We start from the raw sequence: 24,568 nt of genomic DNA, 5'->3' as shown, positions 1-24,568 counted from the left end.
AGCCTCTGAGCCAGTTCACCCCACTGTAAATGTGTGTCAGCCCAAGGAGTGGGACTTCTGGTGGAGCAGATCTCTTGTTGTCAGCAGAAAGCTCTTGTAGTAACAGGTGATTTTGTTCTTTCTAGGGACATGGGTCACTTTTGGAGGTCAAATCTCAGACGAGGTGAGTAACACTAGTGTAAGTGTGTAAGTGTAATGCATGAAATGAAAACCAGTATGAGATGTATTGAAATGAAACCATGGCTACCAAAACCAGAGGAGCCTGTGCCTGCACGAGGAAATGGCAGAGTTTCTAGGCAAAGCACTGCAAAGCCTGTGCTTCTGCAACAAAAAGCCTTAATGCATGTGGCATTTCCAGAGATCCCCTGTAACAAACCCCCTCTGTCCCTCAAAGCCATGTTTTTTATCCTCTGTGCTGCCTGAAGCCATGTTTCCCCCTCACCATTGGCAGCAGAACCATTCCTGGAGCAGAAATGGGAAGCTATTTTTGCATCATGTATGTAATGGGCAACAGTCATAACCACAGGCAGGGGCTCAGCTTACAAGAGCTGCCTGATGATTTGTTTTCTGCATAATAAAGTGAAACAAATGAACAGGAGCTTGGGCTGCCTACGTGTTCTTGCCCATGGCAGATGGCTCCATCTCAGTGAACAAGCCTCCTGAGTGCTGGGCAGCACGTGGGTTTCCCTCTGTCTCAGGTATGCTGTGGATGCTCCTCACCACAAGGACAGCAACCTCCAGCTGCCCTCCCTTCAGAGCGTGGCAGAGACCCCAGAAGAACTTCAGCAGAAGGGAAATATCCCAGGAGTCTGAACTCAAGGGCTTTTTCACTTGCTTTTCAATTCACCTGACCTTTGGTGGTGGTTCTTGTGCTGGTGGCAGGTCACTGACTTCACTCCTGTTCCTGGGCACTGCAGGCTGAGCTGAGGGGACTTGTTTCAGTCAGAAACTGGGCTTGTAAGAAGTCAATGCAAAGTGTTCATGGATGGCAAAAGAGGACTGAAGCACAATCCCATCCTTGAGGGATACTCACCCTGAGGGTGCTGTGGATGTCCTGGCTGGGCACCCATCCCCATGGAGCTGCTCTGGGTGCAGAACTCCCCTGGGAGCAGTGGGACTGCTGGGGCTCTGATGGGGATCGTGTGAAATGATCTTCAGCAGTTTAAATGACCCGTGAAGGCACCTGGAGAGCTACAGAGCAGCCAAAACAAAACCCCCTCTCTCACCATGGAAATACCCTTTCTGTGTGAAGCTCCCCAGATTTGCAGAGTACCTTCTATAACCCTGTTAAGTTCTTGGCTGCTTTCCTGTTAGAAAGTTCCTGTGAGAAGAGATGAGTTTCTCCCAGGATGAGTCAAAGGGAAGTTGATGTAAACCCGTGTTGAGGTGCAGGAACCCTGCAGGGTCTCACCCCCTGGCTGGGGGATGCTAACAGCTCTCCCAGCCACGCTGAATCCCCCCTGTGCCTTCAGGGGCTTTCCCTATGTGGGATGAGCTGCTGGCTGCCCTGTGCCACCCTTCACCTCTCCCCTGTGCTTCCCCAGGTGGCAGAGCAGCTGATGACCATCGCCTACGAGAGCGGCGTCAACCTGTTCGACACGGCCGAGGTGTACGCGGCTGGCAAGTGAGTGCCCAGCGTGCCACTGCCCTGCCCTGGGGCTCCTCTGCTCAGCCCTGCTCCTCCCTGGGTCACTCTCACTGCCCACGGACAGGGCTCTGGCTCAAATGCTGCTGGGGCAGCCTCCTTGTCCCTGGAGGGGGTCAGGAAGCCCTTTCTATTTAGAGCCCTCTTTAAAAAGGAAAGGCAAAGAGTAAGCCCAAGCCTCTTGGACCCAGCTGCAGGGTGAAACGTGTCAGTGGTGCCACTGGCTGTGGGCACGGGGAGGAAAACATGCTGAGTGAAGAGCCAGTGCATGTCTTGATGGTGATGAATGGCCCGTGGCAGCAGGAGCTCCCAGCACAGGGGCTGCTCAGGCTGCAGCAGAGCTGCTGCTCTCATGTCACTGCACAAGGCAGGGACATCCCTCCCCAGTGCCTCTGACTGGGGCTCTGTGTTTAGTGTGAGAGGTGGCCTGGCACATCATGGTCCTGGTTTGGCCTTCCCAGAGCAGACTCAAGCAGATGTGGGGGATGGGGGTCTGTACCCACAGGAGGGGTGGGTGAGGGGCTGTATACTGGTGCAGGGTACTGTCCACTGTGACAGGACTGTCTGCCCACCCTGTCCTATCTGGTGCTAGGTCACTGGTGCCCAGGAAGGAGAGGGGAGAGCTGCATGGTGAGAGCAGGGCTGCGGGCGGGTGTCTGCGTGGCACCATCCCGGGGTGCTGCACCGTGTAGCTGATGCCGAGCATCCTCCTGCCTATCCTCACGCGGGGCTCACTCTTGCAGGGCTGAGGTCATCCTGGGGAACATCCTGAAGAAGAAGGGCTGGAGGTATGTACTGGCAGCTGGCTCCCTGCTGAGCAGAACCCCTGCACAGGAGAGTTCTCTTGCTTGTGAAAATGCTGTGTTAGGTGATGCTGGGCCAGGAGCGAGTGCTGCCGTGTCCAGCCAGTGCCTGGAGCTCATGTCTGTGATGCTCACACACACTTGCACAGAATCCCAGACTGGTGTGGGCTGGAAGGGCCCTGCAGAGCTCATCCAGCCCAAGCCCCTGCTCAAGCAGGTTCCATTCACTCAGAGGGCACAGGAATATGTCCAGGTGGGTTTGGAAACCATTGCTGCTCATGTTTAGCTCATTGCTGCCCACCAGCACTCCCAGCTCTCTCTCCACAGCACACTTGACAGCATCAGAGCATTTCCATGGTCACTGCCACACACTGTGTGTCACAGCAGGTGATTTGTGCTCTGGTATCCTTATCTGGGCACATAAGACTGTGCACCAAGAATCCAAAGCTGTGATGGGCCATCATCTTAGGTAGGCTGGCAGGGGATGATACCCGATTTAAATGATGCACATTAGCATATGTTATGTGGCTTTAAGGGCTTTGCATAATCTTTAAAGACCTCCCGTGTGTGTGTCACATTCAGCCTCCAGCTGAAGGACAGGTTCCAGCAGTGCTCTCCAAAACCAGGATCCCCTGTGCTGGGAGGGGACTCTTCAGTATGAAATACTCTGGATACTGTGGGAGAGAACAAGTCAGGTGTGGCAGAAGCTGGAGGGATGGTGTGCTGTCCACACACACTTGTGCAGCAAGGCAGCCTGTGAATGACAGAGCTTTGATTTAATGTCCCATGGGAGTTTATAGATAAAGTCAGTGAATGTGTCACTGGGAGTTTCAATGATTCTGGGAATGCTTCATGAGAATGAGAAGCCCTGGGCTTGGATGCCAGGTGGGAGCAGTGCTGTAACCCTTGGTTAAAGACCTGTGTAACAAAGGCTTGCAGTGGTGCAGGAGCACTTACCCTGAGCCCAGGGATGCTGGGGTGGTGACACTGTCCATCGGCAGCATCCTGCTGGGTCACTGATCACACCTTTGGCCAATAATGACATTTCTCTTCTGTTTGCAGGAGGTCCAGTCTGGTCATAACAACAAAACTCTACTGGGGTGGAAAGTAAGTCTCCCAGTTACCCGTAGTGGCACTTGCTGCTGAGTGCTTTCCCCCTTCACAGCCGTACAACCAAGTTAACAGTGGTATTCCTCATCCCAAGGGCTGCTGTCTTTGAGACTGGGAACACAAATGAGCTTTAGGGTCTCTGTTGTGTGAGCTGTATCTTCCTTTTTTGGGGTGTTTAAAGTGGGACAGAAGATAAGTGCTCCCCAGCTGTCAGCCCCTCAGCTCTCTGACAGCCACATCATCTGTTTTTCCTTTGCAGAGCTGAAACAGAACGAGGGCTCTCGAGAAAGCACATCATTGAAGGTCAGTGTTGCATGGGGGATGCTCTGGCACGGGGCTTGGCATGGACCTGGGGCAATGGCTCTGCCCTGAGCCAGGTCTGCACAGGGCAGTTCCCAGGTTTGCTCTGAGGTGCCGAAAATCACCAAAGGACGCTTCTGGTTGTCCTCAAAGAGCGTGAGCAAGCTCATTGCACACACACAGGTGCCTCTGGCAGCTCTCTCTGCAGCAGTAACCCTTTGGGGATTTGCTGCGATGAGCAGAGTGCAGCCCTCAGCCCGTCACTTACCTGCAGCAGGGTTCCTGCTGCCCTGCACAGCTCCCACCAGCTCTGCACCCTTCTCCTCAAGGACAGCCCCCACCCCAGGAGCTGTGAGACAGCAGGAGCTGCTCTGCTGCCATCCCCCAGCCCTCTCCATGGGCTCCCTGGTCAGAGCAGAGGATGCAGGGCATGATGTCAGCCTGCAGAAATAGCCTCTGGAGTGGGGCCAGGTCCCAGCAACCATCTGGGGAGGGCTCTGGTTTCCTCTCAGTACTATTTCATCTCAGGTGCTCAGTTTTATTGCATGTTCTGGTCCCTCGCTTGCTGGATGATGCTGAGCTCTCCCTTACTCATGCCTCAGGATTTATTCACCCAAGTCTCTGCTGGCCTCGTGCACACCCCTCATCTCCCCTCCAACTGCCTTTGTTGTTCTCTTGGATGTGTTGTTGTTGGAGGGGGAGTGAGAGCACATGCACTTTTCTCTACAGAGAACTGTGTTTTGGTGATCTGGCTGTTTCTGGAGGGTGGTTGGGCGTCAGGTCAGGCACCCAGCCACACTCACGTGGGTGTAATTATAACTCACACAGGATCTTATGTGCAACTAGAGCAGCACCCATCAAACCCCACAGTTCTGTCATGGTAAGGATCAGCAGTGTCAGCCAGGACCTTGCCCCAGTGAGAGGTGCTTCCCAATATGGGCTGGGGCAGACCCCAAAAGCTTCCCAGGAGGACCCTGGTGCCAACAGCCCCCCGTCACTGTGAGGTTGTGAGCATGTCTCAGACCCAGAGAAGCATCCAGCAGCAGGGGAGCCTGGGTCAGTCTGCCACAGAAATCCTGAGGAAAGCAGCCAGGGAAGGGAGTTACTGGGGGATCTGGCTCCTCAGGGGCTGGGAGGCCTTGGGGGTAGGAGGAGAGCAGCAGGTTTGGTACCTGTGCTTCACATCTCTGCAGAGTGTCACACTGCCTGCATTTTGATGCTGTTTGACCCACTTCTGTCTGCTGCCAAAGAGGGACTTGCAAAACTTCTTCTTTGGGTCCCTGGGATGGGTGTGCTATGTGCCAAGGTGCCTGGAATGGGTGTGCTGTGTGCCAGGGTCCCTGGGATGGGTGTGCTGTGTGCCAAGGTGCCTGGGATGAATGTGCTGTGTGCCAGGGATCGGGTTTGCCCCCCAGGAATGGCAGCTTGAACTTGCATGTAGCCATTTCCACATTTTCTCACAAGTCAGCAATGGCTGTTTGTCACAGCTTTCAACAGCCAGGCTTTGTTCTGGGTACATTGAAAGGGAGATCATAGAATGGTAGGGGTTGGAAGGGATCTTTAGAGATCATCTAATATGATATGAGATGACATGAAAACATTATCCCTGTGTTTAGGTAATCCCCTCTCTGGCCTGGGGTGTCCCTACCAGCTGCATCACACCCAGGCTAAGTCTGTCCCAGCTGGGATGAGGTGGGTGAGCAGGGCAGACCCCTCCTCAGGGAGCAGCTGTGGGCACCTTCCATCCCAGAGGAGCTATTTGTCAGTGAGGAACATCCCCAGGGCACAGTTTTGCCTCAGTAGCCAGCTCAGGCATGGGAGAGCGCTGGAAAGTTTCCATGATCTGGTATTTTCAGGCCAGGATGTGCCTTTCCTCATAAGGTAACGCTGGTGGAAGCTTTTTAGCACCACTTGATGGAACTTTCCTTTGAACAACTCCCCCAAGTCCCAGTGTCCTGGCTGCTGGCAGCCCCCGAGCCAGAGGGGCTTGGTGAAGTTCAGCTGTGTCACAGGCAGTCCAGACCCATCCAAACCCATCCATCTTCCATCTCTCGTGGAGCCACTTCATGAAATGATGGAAAAATACTGGCAGCAGTTGAAATAACTTCACAGAACACACAGCAAAGAATGTGAAGGTCAGTGTTAGCTGTTTTCTATAAATACATATGGCAAAATGGCCATTTGTTTCATCCCCAAATTCAGTGTTTCCAGACTGCTCTATTTTGGCTCATTCTTCATAACATTCATAGAAACATTTTGTTCCTGGGAAGATTCATAGAGAATACGTGTTAGAAATCCTCTCTCTCACACACACACACGTGTATGTATCTCTGTGGGCTTTTGATGCTGACTCCCATCACATCTTCAGAGAGAGCTGCTGAAGCCTGGGCTGTAGCTGCAGACCAGTGCTGTGTGAAGCCCTTCCTGCCCTGTGCTGTGTGGGTGGGCACTGTTTGCTTCCCCTGCAGAGAGGGTGAAGCCCTCCATGGTGCTTTACCTGCTCATCACAGCATATCCAAGCAGTGCCGCCCTCCTCCCATCTCCAGGAGCCCTCCCTGGGCAGAGCTTTGTTAGGTGGGACAGGACCTGCCCTGGCCTTGCCCACGGAGGCTCTGTGACATGGTTCAGAGGTAAAGTGCTGCAGCCAGTCCCTGGCAGCTGCCTCCTGAGGGGCTGCCCACAGGCACATGGGGTAACCCACGTCTGTGCCAAGCCAGGTCTGTGTCGTTAACCAAGAAAGGACATTCTTGTGGAGGGGGGACTCTGCATGGGTCAGACTGGGGTTTGCCTCTTATTATGGCTGCACAGATACAGGGCAACATTACTTAGCCCTTTCCTTGTATGCTGTAAGGCTGTGTGTGTGTATATGTGAGTAGAAGGAGCCGTGTCCTCAGTCCCACGGTGGCTCTGGTTTGTGCCACGGATGCTGTGCCACGCTCCTGCCCTGGCTGTGCAGGCTCTCACCTCTGCTCTGCTGTCCCCAGGGCTGAAGGCCTCTCTGCAGAGGCTGCAGCTGGAGTACGTGGACGTGGTCTTCGCCAACCGCCCAGACAACAACACCCCCATGGAAGGTCAGTGGAGGCTGCAGCTCAGGCTTTTAACGTGGCTGATCCTGGCTTTGCAGGCTGGGGCTGCTGGTGGTGGGAAATGAAGAGCAGTTTTTGATTAAATATGCAGGTGGGGCAGCTGAAACCTGAGCTATCTCTTTTCTGATATCCTGGGGCTCCACTCATACTTCAGTGAAACGAATTCGTTTCTCTAGGAAGGAAATTGAAGTTTCTTTTATGTCCCAGAGCTGACTTGAACAGTTTGGTGTTTTATTTCCTTTTCCTGGTTTCTTCAGATGAAGTGAATTTGTGTTTGGACTTGAGGCACCTCTTCTGTCAAACCAAACCTGTATATCCCTGCCCCTGGTGCAGGCAGCTCTGGAGAGGGAAGCGTACCAGCGCTGCCATCCGTCCTTGGCCCCATGCCCTGGGCTGCCTGGAGAGCATGTACTGCTCCCTGCTAAAAACAGGGGCACCATCCAGTGCATGGTCAGAAACTGGCAAGCTTTGGGGTTCCCTGCCCCAAGGGTATGAGCAGCACAGGGTGAGTCTGGTGGGCCTGGCCAAGGGGCTGGGAGACAACGTGGCCCCCGGGCACAGCAGAGTCCTCCCAGGCAGGGAGTGCAGCGACATGTGCCATGGGCTGAGCTCAGCCACAGCCACTCATCTTGGTGGGAAACAGTCCCTGTTAAATCCCAGGAAGGAATTTGGGGCTTACAAAGGCTTGTGGCTGTTGTCTCACCCTTGCTGATAACCACGTGTGTCTGGTTTGTGATGGCACAGCCCAGCTACCCAGGAGCCCTCGTCAGTCTGTTCCAGGGCCAGTGCCCCATTTAACGGGCACCACTTCCCCTTCCTTCTCTTTTCCCATCAGAGTTAACACAACCATTCACACTGTGGCAGGAGATTAACTTCACAGCTACAGGAAAAATAGCAAGGAGAAAGACTTGCAGGCTGCAGAAGCTGTCAGGGCTGAGTACATGTAAGTCAAACACACCAGGGCTTGCCAGGCCCCTGCCCGGCTCCTGCTTTGACTTCCAGCGGTCCTGAGGAGTGTGGGACCTGGGGGATGGCACTGCCACTGCCCCCTGCCAGCAGCTGTGGCTTCAGGGAGCTGGCTGGGGGTTTTAGGACCAGTGTAGACTTTGCAGTAGCTGCTGAAGTGGAGGAAGATGGCATGTAGTGTCTTGGAGGGAGGAGTGACCTCTCTGTGCTCAGTCAGTTGCCATGTGAGAGGCAGTACAGGGTGGATTTCCCACGCCGTGCAGCTCATCTCAGGCAGCTTTTCAGATGCTGCAGATACTGTCAGCAGTGCTGGAGCTTGCCAGTGAGCTGTGGTGCTTGGTGAGACTGTGAGCAGGGTGAAAGAAGGGACATTTCTGTTATGAATGGGGTGGTGTTGGTTCTTTCCACGTACTTCATGCTTCATGGTTTTTTTTTCATGGTTCACCTACTAAGCCACTTCTCGAGCATCTGCTGAGCCATCTGCCTCTTCTGGCATGCAGGCTGGGTGCTGAGCTGCCTCCCTGAGCCACGAGCCCGCCCCAGCTCCCTGCCTGCCCCTGCTCCTCCCAGCAGCAGACACCTGCTTCTGGCCTTACTCAAGTAACCTTCAGAGGTTCCCTGCCTCTGCTCCTCATGCCAAGGTGTGAGGGTCCTGCTGGAGCAGACAGGGTGGTTGTGTGGGGTGAGGTACCACCAAGGTAACCAAAGGACAAGCCTCCAGTGTTTGTTCTGTTCCCTTCTCTTGCTGGGAGCAGGCAGGGGGTGTCTGCCACCTCTCAGGGCTGTAGGGGGTGTGTGTGGGCAGCAGCCCTTTGGAAACACTCACCTGGTCCCCACAGCCAGCCTGGGATCCCATCCCCTGCCTCAGGCTGCTCAGGGCTGGGCTCAGGCTGCCTCAGCAGCCCTGCACAACAGGGAGGTAACAAAAGCAAAGAGCATTTAACACAGATTTCCTTATTGTCAGTGACTCTGGGCCCCAAAGCAGCAGACAAAGCTCCTTAATCTACACGTCAGTATTCATCTTTCTCAAAAGTCCCAGAGTCCCATCTTTCTAAGGAGGAAAGGCTGTGAGCCCTGGGGCTGCTCAGCCTGGAGAAGGCTGAGGGGGGTCCTCAGCAATGCTTACAAGGACCTAAAGGTGGGTGTCAGGAGGATGGGGAGACACTTTTTTCTGTAGTGTCCAGTGACAGGACAAGGGGTGATGGGAACACAAGAAGTTCCACTTAAACACCAGGACAAACTGGCGAGTGGGGAGCATAGGGGACGTGGTTCCTTTCAAACAATTTAAAGCTACTTCAAAGTTACTATAGTTATGCTGCTGGAGGCTGTTCTCCAGGTTTTGAGACGTTCACTTACACTTTAAGATAATCTTTCCCCCTGTGGAGTGATGCCATTTGTGCCATTTGTGCAGGCTGAGTGGTCCAGGCATGAGCTCTTCACAGACCACCCTGTTGCCATACCTCAGGGAGCAGGCTCTGGCAAACAAGGAGAAATAGATGGAGATACATATATATATATATATGTGTGTGTGTGTATTTTGTGAGTTGACTTCAGTGTTTCTTGAAAGGAGTGGAGGTGGGAGGAACACACCCAGCGATGGGCTGCAGTGTGTAAGAGGCATATGATGGAACGCTCCTGAACATTGCCAGGGCTGGCAGAAATAGCAACCTCAATCCAGGGAGAAGCTGAGTGTGCCAGGCAGGGAGGGGAGTGCTGCACAGCTGCCCCTGGCTGCTGGAGAACAGGGCAGGGTGCTGGACTGGCATTGCCTGAGATGAAAATGCTTAGAGACAGAGGGAAGTGTGGCTTTGGCCAGGGCAAAGAAGGAAAGGGGGGAAAAAAAAAGAAGAAAACCCAGTATCTATCATTTTGAACTCTGCTCTTCATGGGGTGGAAAAAGCTTCTCAGGTCAGTGTTTCCCTGGAGAGCAAACGTGGCTGTTCAGGGCAGGAGCCTGGTGTGAGAGCAGTGTCTCAGCCAGCCCCGTGAGGTTATATACAGAGCCTTCCTCAGCTGTAGCTGCTTGTGCCTGCAGCAGCAGTCTCACCCTACAGCAGCATTGCCACTGCAACCTCCCTCTGCCAAGAGCCTTTCTTTTTTTTCTGCCTTTCCATAAATAGGATGAGAATCCTCATGATATAAAAGACAACTCATCGTGATCCTGAGGCAGCGATGCCCCGAGCCATTGTCCAGGAACAGCAGACACAAGGGATGAGGCAAACAGCCAGGGCTGCTCTGCACAGCCCTGCAGCCCACCCAGGGCATGTCAGCAGAGCTCCATGGGTCACAGATCCATCCTGTAGATGCAGACTGTCAGTTCCTCCAAGCTGCTGCCACAGCCAGGGGAGCTGTTGATCCTCTCCATGGTTCCCATTGGGACTGTGACCCTGGGGCTGGGGCCCTGGGGTCCCTGCTCAGTCCTGGGGCTCCCCTTCAGCTCCTCTGTAGCAGTGCTGTGACTGATATTGCCTGGGCTCCCTGCAATGCCATGAACACAGCAAGCTGCTCCAGGGAGCAACTGAGCTTGAAATGAGTTGCAAAGATGAAGCAAGGGGATGTTTTCATTGCAGCATAACCAAGGCATCTTACCAGACTCTGTCACCTCCTGGCTGACCACGAGGCACAGACATTTTTCTTGCAAACTAAAGCTGATGATGGATTTCAGCCCTACTCCCTGCTCCGAGAGGGCAGGGCTGCTCCTGCTGGCGTCCTGCTGAGGGATGGAAATGAAAGATGCTGTCCTGGTGTGTGTGGCCCTGCAGGTCCTTCCCAAAGGAAAACAAGGACCACAGGGCTGCTGCTCTGAGGAGCTGTTCTGGGTTTTGCAGAGGGCTCCTGGGCAGGGCTCAGCCGTCCGGCTTTGTGGCTTTATCCCCAGCAGGCTGGTACTTCTGGCGAAGGGAAGCAGGAGCAGATGAGTGCTCTCAGTGGACAAGTTTAAACACACATTGAATTTCTCTTTGTAGTTTATTTTTCACCGTGCTGCCCTCTTGTGTTAAATGTTGGAAGGAATGTTGTCACCAGGTGCTGGCAGGCAGCTGCTGGAGGCAGGTTTGAAACAACTGCAGGATAAATGTCCTGTCAACGCTGGAGACCCTGCAGCAGAAGTGCTGCTCAGTGCAAAGCTCTTCAGGCTTCTGGGTGTGCTTGGCCTTTGTAAGGGACTTTGGGAGGATTTGGGGGTGAAAAACTGGCTTCCAGGCAGTTGTCAGAGCTCTTTTTTTCTCTCTTCCCTCTCCTTCAGAGATCGTGCGAGCGATGAGCCATGTAATCAACCAGGGCATGGCCATGTACTGGGGCACGTCCCGCTGGAGTGCCATGGAGATCATGGTGAGAGCCTGCTGGGGACACATCTGCCAGCCCTCCAGCCCCACTGCAGGGGCTGCTGGAGGCCACCCTGCCAGCTGAGCCACCAGCCCATGGCTGGGCTGCAGCTGGCTGCATTTCACTCCATCCAGCATCTTTTTGCCTAAGATAAAACCCTGGTCCAGGATGAGCCCAGTGGTGAAGATGGAATGACCTAATGGCTTGGGGGTTTGAGCATCTTGGCTTGTTTAACTGGGCAGTTGGATATCTTGGCTTGTTTAACTAGGGGGTTGAGTGTCTTGACTTGTTTAACTGGAGGGTTGACTGTCTTGGCTAGTTTAATTGAAGGGTTGAGTATCTTGACTTGTTTAATTGAAGGTGATTTTATTTGTCTGACTTCAAGGCTTTTGGTAAGGCACCTGGTTGCTGTGGGTACCCATGGCCACCCATGCCCTGTTTGAGAGTAGGTGACCCTGAAAGATCCCTCTCAATCCAACCCATTCCATGGCTGTAAATGCCTGGAGCATCCTGCTGGTCCCTGCTTCTTGCCACGGGGTCAAAACATGACAAAGAAGCTCAGCACCAGCCATCTCTGCTGGGAAGGTGCTTGGCTTGCTGCTGAGCTGGTGCTGAAGCTGCTTTGGGCTGGGGAGGCAGAAGATGGGCACGTTCTCCCCTGCAGCACGCACAGGCAGAGATGGGGCTGTGTTTCTGCCTCAGCACAGCCCTGGTCGTGGGGCTGTGTGTGTCCTGGCTGTCAGGGAGAGGGAAAGCTGAGTTTTTCAGCTCCTGTAGGCTCAAGCAGTGTTGGCTGGTAGGTTCTGTGCTGTGAGATGCTGGCCCTTACTGAAGGATGTCCTCTGCTGCTCTCCCCTCTCCAGGAAGCCTACTCTGTAGCCAGGCAGTTCAACATGATCCCTCCCGTGTGTGAACAGGCCGAGTACCATCTCTTCCAGAGAGAGAAAGTGGAGGTGCAGCTGCCAGAATTGTACCATAAAATAGGTAAGACTGAGGCTGCTCTACTTCTGTGAGAGAAGAGCATGGCTCAGGCTGAGCTGGGGCTGTAGATGGGAGCAGTGCCCTCCTGCCCTGGATCTGAACAGGGCAGACAAGTGTCCCTCTAATGAGCTGAAGAAAACCCACCTCACCCTTCCTCTGGGAGCAATAGGTGTTGGTTACCATGGCTGCTGCTTGCTCTGAGACTCAGGTGGGCTGTGCAAGTGCCACCTCTCCCTGGCCCCAGGGGCCTCTGATGCCTCCTCGTGCCTCTCCTGCCATGGTGCCCAGAGCAGTGGTGTGGGGACCAGCCTGAGAGGGGGTGGGTGGGAGCTGGTGTCATTGCCGAGCAAGGCCAGCACAGGGAGGGTGGGATGGTGGAAGGCAGGGCAGATGTAGGAGATACCTGGTGAGCAGGTCAGGTACTTTGCTGCAGCAGGAGACTGAATGGGGCTGGAGGCTCTTGCAATAAGGGTTTGGGTGAATAAGATGCCTGGTGTCTCCCTGGAAGACACCGACTGCCTGTCAGTCCAGCAGCCACAGAAACAAGCAGCAATTGGTTTACTTTTAGTTCTTTTAATCCAAAAGTCTCTTATTTTTGATACAATTGTGGTTTCTCCCAGTCCCCTAAAGTCTCCTCCTCTGTTTTCTCTGCAGGGGTTGGAGCAATGACATGGTCACCGTTAGCCTGTGGGATCATCTCAGGGAAATATGGCAACGGGGTCCCCGAGAGCTCAAGGGCTGCACTAAAGGTATGGGGCTGGGTTGGGTTGTGTGTTTGAGAAAGGTTGCTGTGAGGGCTGGAAAATAACACAGGGAAGACAGATCCCTGGCAAGAAGGCTGGCCTGAGTGCTGCTGTATTGATAGATCAGCTCGGTTTCTCTGGCAACCATCCTCCAGAGCGTGGGAGAATGTGGGTTAGAGGTGCTTGAGCTCCCCACAGCAGCGAGCCCACGGCCACCAGCTGCTCTGGCTGGAGCCAGGGGCTGGGGCTGCAGAGGGGCCACGGGTACATTAACCACACAGAGTCAAAGGGAAGGCACAAGCCTGGGGTTTCTGTTGTGCTTGATGCTCCCAGCTCATGTTCATTGATAGAGATGCTGTGACTTCAAACCCTCTTAACCACAAGCAGTGGCTAAAACACAGCTGGATGTCAGGACAGCAGCCTACCAGGCAGGAGTGCGTGGGGGTGAGTGGTGGTGGGAGCTCAGCCCCTCAGCATCCCTGCTGGGGGTCCTTGGGGGTCCTCCCCTTTGCCAGGCAGGGCAGCAGCCCTGACAAACAGGTTTTAGGATTGCAATGTCACCACAGTGCTTGGCTTCCATCAGGATGACCCTGAATTTATTCTTATTGGGGTTTGTGGGGTGTCCTCCCATGTCATGGCTGTGGCAGGTACATTACCTAATGGTTTGGAAAATGGCAGAGCACTAAGTGTCATGAATTTGGGAAGAAAAGCAGCCCAAATGGTATCTGAGCCTCTGTACAAGCTGATGGGCAGAAGCCAACGCTGCCTGACCAGTGCCAGCAGGCTGATGGACTTCCCTGGGCTGGTGTTTGCTCCTCTTGGCGCTGTTAGAAGCAGAGCTGCAGTGTACAGAGGTGCCTCTGAAGGGCAGCATTCTCACATGGGGGATGTCCTCATGTTGGGGATTGTTTTGCAAAATCAGACCCATTGTAGATGTTTGGTGGAGGCAGCTGAGCAGGTGGGACTGCAGAGAGGAGCAAACTGATGACAGCAGGGCACAATCGAGTTACCAACCAGGAGCTGGGAGAGCTGAAGTCTCAGCTTCATTTAATTGAACTTCTAATCTTGGATGGTGACAGTCAACCTTGAACAAGAGCAGGTGTTCTCCAGGATCTTTATTTTTTAGGTGTGAGGTGTCAAAATCTTCTCAAGTTGTCTAATGTGGCACTGTTGTTCCACTCTGATGGGATGCAATGGCCTGAAGTAAAGCTGAGGAAGTTCCAGACTGAGCCTATCAGTTGGAATCATGGAATCTTTTCATTTGGAAAAGCCCTTGAAGCTGCTGCAGTCCCAGCCCTCCCCTCACCCTGCCCAGCCCAGCACTAACCCACAGCCCTCAGCTCCACGGCTTTGGGATCCTCCAGGGCTGGGCACTCCCCCAGCTCCCTGGGCAGCCTGGCACAGGGGCTGACAACCCTCTGACAAGCCTCCTGTGAGGGAGCTGCAGGGAGTGACAAGGTCTAAGGCAGAGGGATACAGATGTAGGCTCTCACAGGAGACACCCTGCTCTGGTCATGATTGCTTTGTGTAGCCATGCATAATGTCATTCAGCCTGTCACCTCCTGGGCTGGATACAGCTTTTTAAGAGCTGTTTCTGCTGAAACTTCCCATTTTGGAAGATGGGAGCTAAGTGTCACATGCAATGTAATCCATCCCCAGTGCTACCAGTGGCTGAAGGAGAAGATCATCAGCGAGGAAGGCAGGAAGCAGCAGGGGAAGCTGAAGGACCTGTCGCCCATCGCAGAGCGCCTGGGGTGCACCCTGCCCCAGCTGGCTGTTGGTAGGTGACGACTGTTGGCTGTCAGCAGTGTGGAACAGTGCCAGGAGCAGGGCAGGACTGAGAGGGGCAGTGCAGCACCCCATAGGAGCAGCTCAACGCCTGTCAAGGAGCATAGAACAAGAACAAAACACGCCACAGGACAGTGAAACGTCACGTGTGGCTGTGGAGGGGCTCCTGGGCATCACACACAAACAATAGGTGGGGTTTTTTGAGTAATAAAGTTAAAAATTACATAAAATCAGATTGTTTGTGTCATGGCCATCAACCTTTGACTGACCAGAGGGCTGGGGTGTCTTGGGCCATCCCTGACCTCCACAGCAGTGTGCTGGGCTGATGGACACAGACAATGCTGCTTTTTGAAGAGGAATTTTTGGGTTTATTTGTAACAATTATCTTTATGCTGCTGAGAGCCAAGGCTGAAAGATATCACGTGTGTCTGGTGGAAAAGTTATCCCCTGTTCCAGCAGCCAAGAGGTGAGTCCTTGTGGTTTGTGACAGGGAAAACCCAAAAGCCATCATTAGGACAACAGAGGTCAGAAGGGCTGCTGGAAGAGCTGCTGTGGTTTGTTATCTGACCTGTGCATCTTCCTCCTGGAGAGGCTGGGGAAGTGAAGGTTGAGACAAAAAGTGTAGTTGCTTTTCAGAGGCAGAAGCTCTGACAAAGCTTAGGCTCTGGAGTAAGGCCATGTGGTGAAGCTGATGTTCCTGACCCTCTTGTGACTTTGTTCCCAGCGTGGTGCCTGAGAAACGAGGGGGTGAGCTCCGTCCTCCTGGGATCTTCCAACCCAGAGCAGCTGATTGAGAACCTTGGAGCCATACAGGCAAGTGCATGGTGGTGGCAGGGGGTTAGCTACCTCAGCTCCCTGGGAGGTAACACCAGCACACCTTGAGACTGCTGCCTTCCTCCTCTTAACACAGTTGCAGTGCTCTGTGGTTTGGTTTGGGCTTTCTCCGTTTCCAGTGCTGCCTGTTAAGCGGGGAAACCCGCAGTGGGTCACAGGGCTGACACCAGCTGTGGGACTTACATCTGGCAACAACAGGCTGGCACCAGCAGGGTTCATGTACCTGCAAAAGCAGCTCCCAGGGCCTGTGGTGGCACAGGCTGTGCTGTCTGACACTGGGCACTTGCCACTCACGCCCACCTGAATTATTCTTGTTGCCTTTCATGCTCAGAGCTTCCCCTGCTGGTGTGGCCAGCAGCTGGCTCTCCAGCAGCACCGTTGGGCAAAGCCTGGGGGCACCTGTGTGCTTCTCTCACTGGGCAGAGGTACTGCAGCAGGTTTTGTTTCAGGGAGAAAGGTGGTAAGGGAACCTTGAAATATCTGTCCCCCAACCCCCCAGAGGAAACCTTCTGTGATAAAACCTAGATTGAAATTGAGAAGAGCCTTTAAAGGCAGCTGGATTAAACAGCAGTGTTCTCCCACCCCCAGGTCCTTCCGAAGATGACGTCCCACATTGTGAATGAAATAGACAACATCCTGGGGAACAAGCCCTACAGCAAGAAGGACTACAGATCATAATGCAATGCATGACTCCCCTGGACTGCATGGTTTAAACAGTGCTCTGCACAGGAGTACAGCCCCGACTTACTCTCTGGTCATGAGAATCATTCAGCAGCTTGCTGCTCGGTGTCTGCCGTCCCGGGACCCTTCGAGATGTGTGCTGTTGCTACTCATCTGCAGTGCAATTTAAAAGCACAGTTGATCTCTCTCTTCTAACCAAGGATAACCTTGTATTTTCTTACCTTCAACTGAATCCATTACTTTTTGCTTTACTCTTAGCACCTCATGCTTGTGCTGTGAAAAACACTTGTAAAGCAAAACAGAGAACGATTTCTAACCTTCAGGTACTTGGTGATCACAGAAGGATGTACAGATCTATTTTTTCAATGAAGAAAAGCCAGATACAACTTCAGGTTTTAATAAAACCACGTTTAGGAAATCTCAGCTACAAAGTTTCTTCAGGTTCCCAGACAGAAGGGGCAAGCTCAAATCTCCTGCTTTCTGTTTGTATGCTGGATGTGTGCTTTAGGTTTGGTTTGTAGTTGAATCAAGGATGTGAGTCAGAAGAACTAGTTAGAAATTAGCTTGCTGAACTCCTAGGAGTGCTCCTGGGAAGTATTTCTGAGTACAAGCCAGAAGAGCACAGTTAGATAAACTCAAACACGCATGTCAGGTTAATCAAAGCAACGTCTGTTTGCAAAACTCTAACTCAGCACAGACCTTAAACGGAGAAATCCGTGATGAGACGTTGGGGTTTGCATCTACAGAAACCTGCCTCTCCTCCTGCCTGCTTGGAGACAGAGCTAGTGCAAATTTCAGTATTCATGAGCTTTTAAGGATATAGATAGTTATAAATATATATCTAATACATAGCTGCTGAAAAATACCAGGACAAAGCCAATCAGGTGGGTACCTTGGTGGAGGGTTACACGTGCTTTAACTCGTTCTGGAATCGGGCATAAGTAAATGCACCGTGTTTCTAAGCCATGTTTCAAACAGGTAGTTTTTGGTGAGCATTTCCTCCCTCTGCAGGAGTTGCCAGTGAGCACTTAGACGTTAATTTGCCCATCTCAGGACCCTCGTTGTGTTTTAGCAGGAGTTTGCTTTGTGAGAGGCACCGATGGGCTCGGCTCGCGTCACTGCCTGTGCTTTGGGCACACGCTGCCCGGGGGGTACAGCCCTGTACAGTGTCTGTAGATCCCTTCTGTCCCATCCCCTCTGCTCCAGGGCTCCCACAGAGCATGGGCAGCCTTTGTGTGGGCCCCACTGAAGGGATGCTGGCACTCCAGTTGTCTTCTCCTGTATTTAACCCCGTTGGCTATGGTATGTGTAAATGAACTCCTCTGCTGTATATCCAGAAATGCAGTCTGACTTTGACTTCTGCTTGGACACAATAAAAGCATTTTGTGCATCTTATTTTATACCTAGAGACCTGTTACTAACAGTGAGGCTGGGTTTGACACAGCAGTGCTTTGTATTGGAGATGGACACTGAGCAGGGAGATGCTCATCCTCAGCAAAGGACAACGAGCTCGGGCCGCAGGAGCAGGTACAGCGGGGAGCAGAGGGCTGGGCTGGGCTGCTGCTTCCCCTGGTCCCCTGGGGCACAAGTCAGTCCCAGACAACATTTTGGCCTCAGGTAAACCCAGGTTGAACGTCCTGAGGATTCACTGAGGTGCCAGGGCCTGACAGACTGCTGAGGTGGAGACTCACACGTCACATCTCCCGGCATTGCTGTCGCTGCCCTGGGCCATGTCCCCTGAACAGGCTGCAGCTGTACAAATTAACTGGTTCCTGGGCAGCACAAGGGCTCTGACCATTATATAGTGAACAGCTCTTTTCCCAGTGGCAGACTGGTTCCTTTTCTTACCTCCAGACGTACAACTTCATGTTCTCTCTTCTCAGAGACACGGGAATTAAACAATGCATTAAAACCAGATTAATTCCCAATGCTTTTCTTTTAAATCAAAAAGGAGATGGCATTGCCCCTTACTTAGAGCAAAAGCTTAAAACTCTGCCTGTCTCAGACAGAGGGCAATGAGGTGCCAAGCAGCAGCCTTCAGCATTACCCTGAGGAAGCTGGGTGCAGCCTGTCGTGGGGATGGCAAAGGGAAAACCCAGCAACCAACCTCAAAAGCAAACAAAAACCCGAACCAAGAAACAACACAACCCCCACCCCCAAACCCAGGGCTTTTTCTGTGAAGAGGTCCACAGAAAAAACTAGGCTTGCTGTGGAAAACAAGCCAATCAGCCCCTCCACCCAGTTTTGTTTCAGGCTGTCAGTGCTGCAAAGCTCCCTCTCCACAACCCTGCCACGCGCTCTGCTCTGGGCCTCAGCAACTGTCAGCACCAAAAACACCAAGGTAAGATGAAAAGCTGTTGATAAAAGACTCAGCCAACTGACAGTAGTGGCAGAAGCACTGCTTCAAATCCCTTTTCTCTACATGGCAGAAAATACACCCCCCACACCTTCTAAAAGGCCCAGCAGAGCCACCTTACCCCTACCAACACCCATGGGCCAAGTGCCAGTGACCCCCACAACAGCAACGCTCCTGTTGCTCCCAAAGCAGCCAGCTTGGCCTCAGGTTTGGCTCTGGACCTTTACAGATGAAACTTTTGGGGTTTAGTGTAATTTAACAGATGCTAAACACACTAAAATACATACAAATGACATCCTTTATAGTGAGCCATAGGCCCAGTGAAGTATGCAAGCAGGGAGGAAAGGTCCCTTTCAGCAGCAGACAAACAGGCAGAAGCAATGAGTAAAGCTCCTCTTGTTTCTAGGGAAGTGAATTTTAAGAGTCAATGAATCAAATAAATAATTAAGAAAACACACCATTAAAATAAATTAATAAAATGCTAATTAACACATTTTAAAATCCAAAGGGATCAAGTTGATTTGACCAGAGAAGTCATTGCAGTGACAGCTCCAAAGTGCCCCAGACCCACTGGGAACTTCATGGTGGGAGCACATAGGTGACAGCACATGGGAATGGCCTTTACTGGGGCACAAATACCTTAGGCCATGGAGAGTTGTGATTGAACCAATCCCAGTCCCACAGAGTGCTGGAGAGAGGAGGCCTGACACAGTCAGCAGGCACTGGGTGATGAGGTGTATGAGGCTGTCCTGGTAGCATGTGTCAGGAGCAAAGCCCTCTCAACCACAGCACATGCCAAGGGAACCCCCATGCACTGTTCCCTGCACTTCAGAACCTTCCTTTGGCTGTATTTTGGCCAAATAGGTATCTTTTGGGGGTAAAGAGTAGCAAAGTAAGTGTTATGTTAGATCTGAGTGTAAGCTCTTTCTTCCCTGTTCAGGATTCCCAGTCCATAATGGCAAAAGCTGTCACCTCTCCCCAGGGGATCTGTTAACCCAGCAGAGTTCAGTTTTTACCCCAACAGCCACTCCCCTGGCAGGGGACAAAAGCCAAAGCAGCATCTGACAAACCCAACACAACGAGGCAGCTACAGCCTCCTCCTTCAGCTGTCAGGAAAACTGGTAGTTTTGGGTCTCTGTATTTATGACTTTAGAGATGAATGATAAAAAGTACCCTCAACCCTTCAGAAGTATTTCTCTAGGAGATGCTGTTTAGCTTTTGTCCTGACTTCAAGTTACTTAAAAATGAGTATTTCCAACAGAAACAACAGTGTGCTGAGTGGTAAAGACTCTTCTCTCCTGGCAGCAGGAAGAGCTGACCAACCTCCACCCCCTGCTTGCCCATGAAAACACCCTTTGTTTCCCATTAAGAATGCAAGTACAAGGAATGGCATGACCAAAAAAAGCTTCTTTTTTATTAAAACTTTTCCAAGTTACAATGTTAAATGGTGGATTGTCACTTTTGGGATCAGCAGTGCTGTCACACCTGGGCCCTGCCTCAGAGAGGAGACCTTTGGTACCTGCTCACGCATCGCTTCCTCTCATTGCAAGGTAAAATGATTCATTCAGTCATTGATTAACACCGGGTAAAGATCCCAAAAGCAAATATCATCGAACCATTTGGGATTCAAACCCTCCTCCCAACACCCTCAGGCAGTCACACTATTAAAATAAACCTGTATTCCTATTCCCTTGAACTGTTGCATGGCAGCTGGAACTCTCACAGAAAGATTGCTCTGGGGGGTTGTCTTTGTCTACTTGGATCCTGTGGACAGCAGAGCAATCAGGCCAGATGAAGCACTTATAGAGAGAATGTAGTTTCTGTAGGGGAAAAGGTCAAGGACATACACTTGTCTTCTTTTGTATAGAACAGTTAGCAGTTTTATGTGGGAGTTTTACTTCTCTGGAGACATTCAAACCCAGCTGGACGAGTTCCCGTGCGCCTTGCTCTAGGTGGCCCTGCTCTAGCAGGGAGTTGCACTGGATGAGCTTTCCAGGTCCCTTCCAACCCTTGAGATCCTGTGATTCTTAACTTAAACCACAGCTTGAAGTCCAGGTGTTGGCAGAATGGGCTGAACTTCCAGGTTATAGCCTGTTCTCTTAGAGGTACTCACAGACAGGGTTAAACACAGAAGGAGTTCAATGAGAGATAGGGCCCTGACTGGCTGTACTTAGCTACTGAAGCCACACAAATCTTCATTTTTGAAGTCACCAAAACTTACCAACCCTGTAACGTAAAAGCACGTGGCAACTTCCCTGCTGGGGCCTTTCTGTAGGAACAGGAGCTGCTGCCTGGTTCCACAGCTACAACTGAAATGGCAGAGCCATAAGAATCAATGTATAGACCCCAAGTGATATCCTTCAAAGGTCTCCTGCCAGTGACTAAAGTTACGTGATCAGGGGCTGATCTTTTGCAATTTCATGTGAAGTGTTCCTAAGCTGAGCTACCTTGCTGAGCTGCACCCCTGAGCAGCACAGCCTCCCAACCCTCCTGGCAGATTCAGCCACTGATGACGATGTAAGAGCAGGACTCTGGCTGTTCCAAGCCAGTGGCATTAAAGGATACACAGTGGGGTTGAAGTTCTTCAGCACAAAAAAGGAAGCAATGATGACCAAGACCAGGAAGAGAGTGTTGTTGTAGAAGATGGAGAAAGTTGTGGCTTCATAATCTGCAACTTCATTTTTCTTCCACAGAATTCTAGGGACAAGCAGAGGTGTTAGCTCAGGCAGACTGACATCACTGCACACCCTGGCACAGCCACCACTATGAAGCAATGAACAGAGAGTGCAGTAAACCACAGACTGCTGCTCGCTCTTGTTATGGTCAGTTTCTAGAAGAGAGAGTGCAGCAAGGGCTGCCAGTCAGCTCATTAGCTGCTGACAAGACCCTGCACACACTACACACTAGTACAGTTGGGTGACTTACTCTTGCTTTCCTACCAGGCACATCTAACCCAGCCCTGCAGAAACAACACTTTGGTGGGTCTGTACCTGACACAGGCTACCAGTGTGCCTGGCAGTGGGAAGGGAACACATCACTCCAGCTTGTCCTTAGGAAAATGAGCTTTCCTTTTTTCCTGAAGGCAGCTGTGATGCTTGCTCTGCAGCTAGTAGAAGGCCTGTACAGTAAGTTTTGCTTTGCAGCTCAAGGACTTAGAGGATGCCTTACAGCACCTTATTGATAAAGCTTCCCATGTCTGAGCCCTTTCATTGATCACTTGCCTCAAAAAGGCTCCCACAGATGAACAAAGAGCTGGCAGTACAGCTTCTACTGACCAGAACACAGAGAAACACGATGGCCACGGAACAGCCCCCAATATCCTACCTAGAGCCACAAAGCCACCAGGCAGTATTATACCAGAGGATTACCTTTCGTCCTTCTCCTTACGAGACATCTTCCTGTTGTCTGCTTCAGACAGCTTCCGAGTAACCTCTTTGGAAACAGCATCTTCTCTTTTCTGTGCTACTCTGTAAGACACAGAATCACAAGGGCTGGAAGGGACCTGGAAAGCTCATCCAGTGCAACCCCCCTGCCAGAGCAGGACCACCCACAGTAGGTCACACAGGAACTCGTCCAGCTGGGTTTGGGATGTCCCCAGAGAAGGAGCCTCCACAGCCCATCTGGGCAGCCTGTAAAACCACTCCTGGGGTTATGGGAAGTGATATTTATAACTTGGTAAATCACATCATACTTTGCCATAACACTGAACAGTTCTGACAGGTTGAAGGGACAACAAGTAGCAATGAAAGTACTAAAAGTGTTGGTCAAAGTGCCAGTTTGTGGCAATACCCTGTGAGAATGGAGTTCTGCCATCCCACTATACCCTTGGCAGGCCAGGAGAGTCTGTGCCATAATTACAAGAGAGATGACAGGAACTAATCAGGAGATACTTCTACGTGGGGCAGTTTCTGAAGTAACCTTTCAGATGTTGTTATTGAAAACCAAAAAGCTGTAAATGCTGCTTCGGGCAAATCATTTAGTGACAAATTCTGCTTCAAACTTACTTGTGTTTGAGAACAAACTTGACGTTCTTATATGCAAAAGCTACCAGATAGGTACTGATGAGGGTCATGACGCTGTAGAGGACGGCAGACTGCACGAGATCCATGTGCCATATCCGCCAGTACAGCCCTTACAAGGGAAAACAAAGACGTGTTCAGCGGTTACTCTCGCTCTCTCTGCAAGAAAAACGTCCTCACGGGTGGCCCGTGCAGCTCAGCTCTGTAACTCAGCTCAGCTCTGCAAAAACCCCGTAAGGGGAGGGTCTTTGGACAGCATTAACCACACCGCTGGATGGATAAACCCGCTGTGCGTGTGAGCGGGGACCCGCCAGGCCACGTCAGCCCGGCCAGGGGAGGCGGCCCGCGCTCGGCCCCGCCGCGCCGACACGTCAGCGCTGCCTCGGCGGCTCTCCCGCGCATCCCCCGCTACCCAACAACCGCACAACCCCCGCAGCGATCGCAGCGACCCGGGGGAAGCGGCTCCCAGCCCCGGGGACCCCCGCACGCCCGCGGCAGCCCCGCTCGGCCTCTCCCCCCGCCCCTCCCCGGGGCCGCTCACAGATGGGGATGGCGGACACGATGAAGGCGTTGCCGAAGAAGAGCGCGGTGGACTTGGCGGAGAGGTTGCGGCTGAAGTCCTGGAGCAGCAGATCCTCCTCGGACTGCTGCCGCCCGCCGGGGCCGCCCTTGGGAGCCATGGCAGGGCGCTGAGCCTCGCACTGCGCCGCCTGCTGTTCCGGGGCGGGCCGCGGGCCTCGGCGGTTCCGGCCGGGAAGCGCCGCCCTCCCCTCCCCTTCCCTTCCCGTCCCTTCCCGGGCGGAGCCGGGGCCGGGGCTGGGGCTGTGGCTGCCTGTCCGTCCGTCCGTGCCGCGGCGGGGCCCGGGCTCGCCGCTCCCCGTCCCGCCGCGATGCGGAGCCCGCCCGCCGCTCCCGGCCCAGGCCCGGCGGAGCCTCCGGAGCCCGCCCGGCGCCGCGGCCCAGCGCCCGGGAGCCCGCGGAGCTGCGGGAGCGCGGGGCCCGCTGGCTGAGGCAAGTGAGTAGCGGCGGCGGCCGTGCCGGCGGGGCTGCGGCAAAGCGGGCTGCGCCGCCCCAGCCTGAGCTCCGGCGCTCGGCCCGGCGGCTGATGGTTGTTCGCTGTCGGCACATCCGAGCCCGGCGACACTTGAGAAGCTGTCCGTGGTACCCTGGAGCACGCTTCCTCGTCGCAGCAGCTCGGGGAGCCTCAGGAGGTGCTGCCTTTTTGGGGTCGTTTGTCCTTGTTTCACATCAGCCCCGCGGCAGCAGCACGGGGCAGCCCGCAGCGCCTTTGGGGGTTGCCCGGGGAGGGCTGGTCGGTGTGGCAGCGTGCCGATGGCCGGGGGTGACGGCTGCACTCCCGGGACGGCGCCTTTTCCTCACCGTGTGTGACACTGCTTGAGGAAACTGTGTTTGACTAAGTGTGTGTCTTAAAAACGTCATTAAAGTCACTTTCCCACTCATTTCCCACAGCTACTAATAGCCTTTGCTTGCAAGGAGAGAGGTGAGGGGTGTGCACCGAGGAAGTGCTGCCTGGAAATGGAGTTACACCTGTGTGACCAAAAAGGATAGTTCATTACCATACAGGGATCTGTGTGACATCCAAGTGCTGCAGGACTCTGCTTTGACCTCGTAATACATTGCCATGAGCAACCTGGGAGTGGATTTCCACGATTCAAAGTGTATTGAACGTGGCACCCCAGCAGTGGTAGTGCTGGTGTGTTATCTACAGGCAGCTGTGGCAGCTACAGTTCTGCTAGTGAGACCTTCCTTCTTGGCTTGAAATCGGCCTCCATCAGGGATCCCCAGGCTGGGTTGGCCCATGGGATGAAGTGCAGGAGCTCTGAGCAGCAGCAGGGACGCCTGTGAGTGCAGGTGGCAGCTGGGCATCAGCTCCTGCACCTACGGCTTTCCTCTGCCTAGATGTTGACTTGG

At 53.0% G+C, this 24,568-nt stretch overlaps 2 protein-coding genes across 3 annotated transcripts in view; one reads left to right on the top strand and one right to left on the bottom strand.

Moving 5' to 3' along the window:
• KCNAB1 (potassium voltage-gated channel subfamily A regulatory beta subunit 1) overlaps positions 1-17,573 on the top strand; it is a 63,161-nt gene extending 45,588 nt beyond the window's left edge. For both annotated transcript variants that reach the window (XM_062005585.1, XM_062005586.1), the window contains exons 3-14: positions 126-163; positions 1,545-1,624; positions 2,389-2,433; positions 3,511-3,555; positions 3,818-3,861; positions 6,843-6,929; positions 11,155-11,240; positions 12,098-12,218; positions 12,870-12,964; positions 14,618-14,738; positions 15,471-15,559; positions 16,169-17,573. In XM_062005585.1, coding sequence (XP_061861569.1) covers positions 126-163; positions 1,545-1,624; positions 2,389-2,433; positions 3,511-3,555; positions 3,818-3,861; positions 6,843-6,929; positions 11,155-11,240; positions 12,098-12,218; positions 12,870-12,964; positions 14,618-14,738; positions 15,471-15,559; positions 16,169-16,258 — 941 coding nt within the window. In that variant the 3' untranslated portion in view covers positions 16,259-17,573. The remainder of the gene's footprint in view (positions 1-125; positions 164-1,544; positions 1,625-2,388; positions 2,434-3,510; positions 3,556-3,817; positions 3,862-6,842; positions 6,930-11,154; positions 11,241-12,097; positions 12,219-12,869; positions 12,965-14,617; positions 14,739-15,470; positions 15,560-16,168) is intronic.
• A 2,436-nt stretch (positions 17,574-20,009) lies between these two features.
• SSR3 (signal sequence receptor subunit 3) lies at positions 20,010-23,378 on the bottom strand. The gene is made up of 5 exons (XM_062005883.1): positions 23,178-23,378; positions 22,622-22,748; positions 21,986-22,084; positions 21,183-21,314; positions 20,010-20,437 (listed from the first exon to the last, which is right to left on the bottom strand). The coding sequence occupies exons 1-5, from the start codon at positions 23,314-23,316 to the stop codon at positions 20,371-20,373; spliced, it is 564 nt and encodes a 187-aa protein (XP_061861867.1). The 5' UTR covers positions 23,317-23,378; the 3' UTR covers positions 20,010-20,370.
• Between the last annotated feature and the right edge of the window lie 1,190 nt (positions 23,379-24,568).

This window comes from Colius striatus, chromosome 12 (genome assembly GCF_028858725.1).
Source record: "Colius striatus isolate bColStr4 chromosome 12, bColStr4.1.hap1, whole genome shotgun sequence".
Classification (NCBI taxonomy): domain Eukaryota; kingdom Metazoa; phylum Chordata; class Aves; order Coliiformes; family Coliidae; genus Colius; species Colius striatus.
Note: the sequence above shows the minus strand (reverse complement) of the source record. Positions and strands in the feature narration are given on the sequence as shown.

Bases quoted from the DNA above. Each gene is read 5' to 3' on its own strand.
- SSR3 (XM_062005883.1), bottom strand. From the start codon at position 23,316: ATGGCTCCCAAGGGCGGCCCCGGCGGGCGGCAGCAGTCCGAGGAGGAT. The intron at 22,749-23,177 runs GTGAGCGGCCCC...TTCCCTTGTAAG, and splicing joins CGTGTCCGCCATCCCCATCT to GGCTGTACTGGCGGATATGG. The intron at 20,438-21,182 runs GTATCCTTTAAT...TTTCCCCTACAG, and splicing joins AAGAACTTCAACCCCACTGT to AAACTACATTCTCTCTATAA.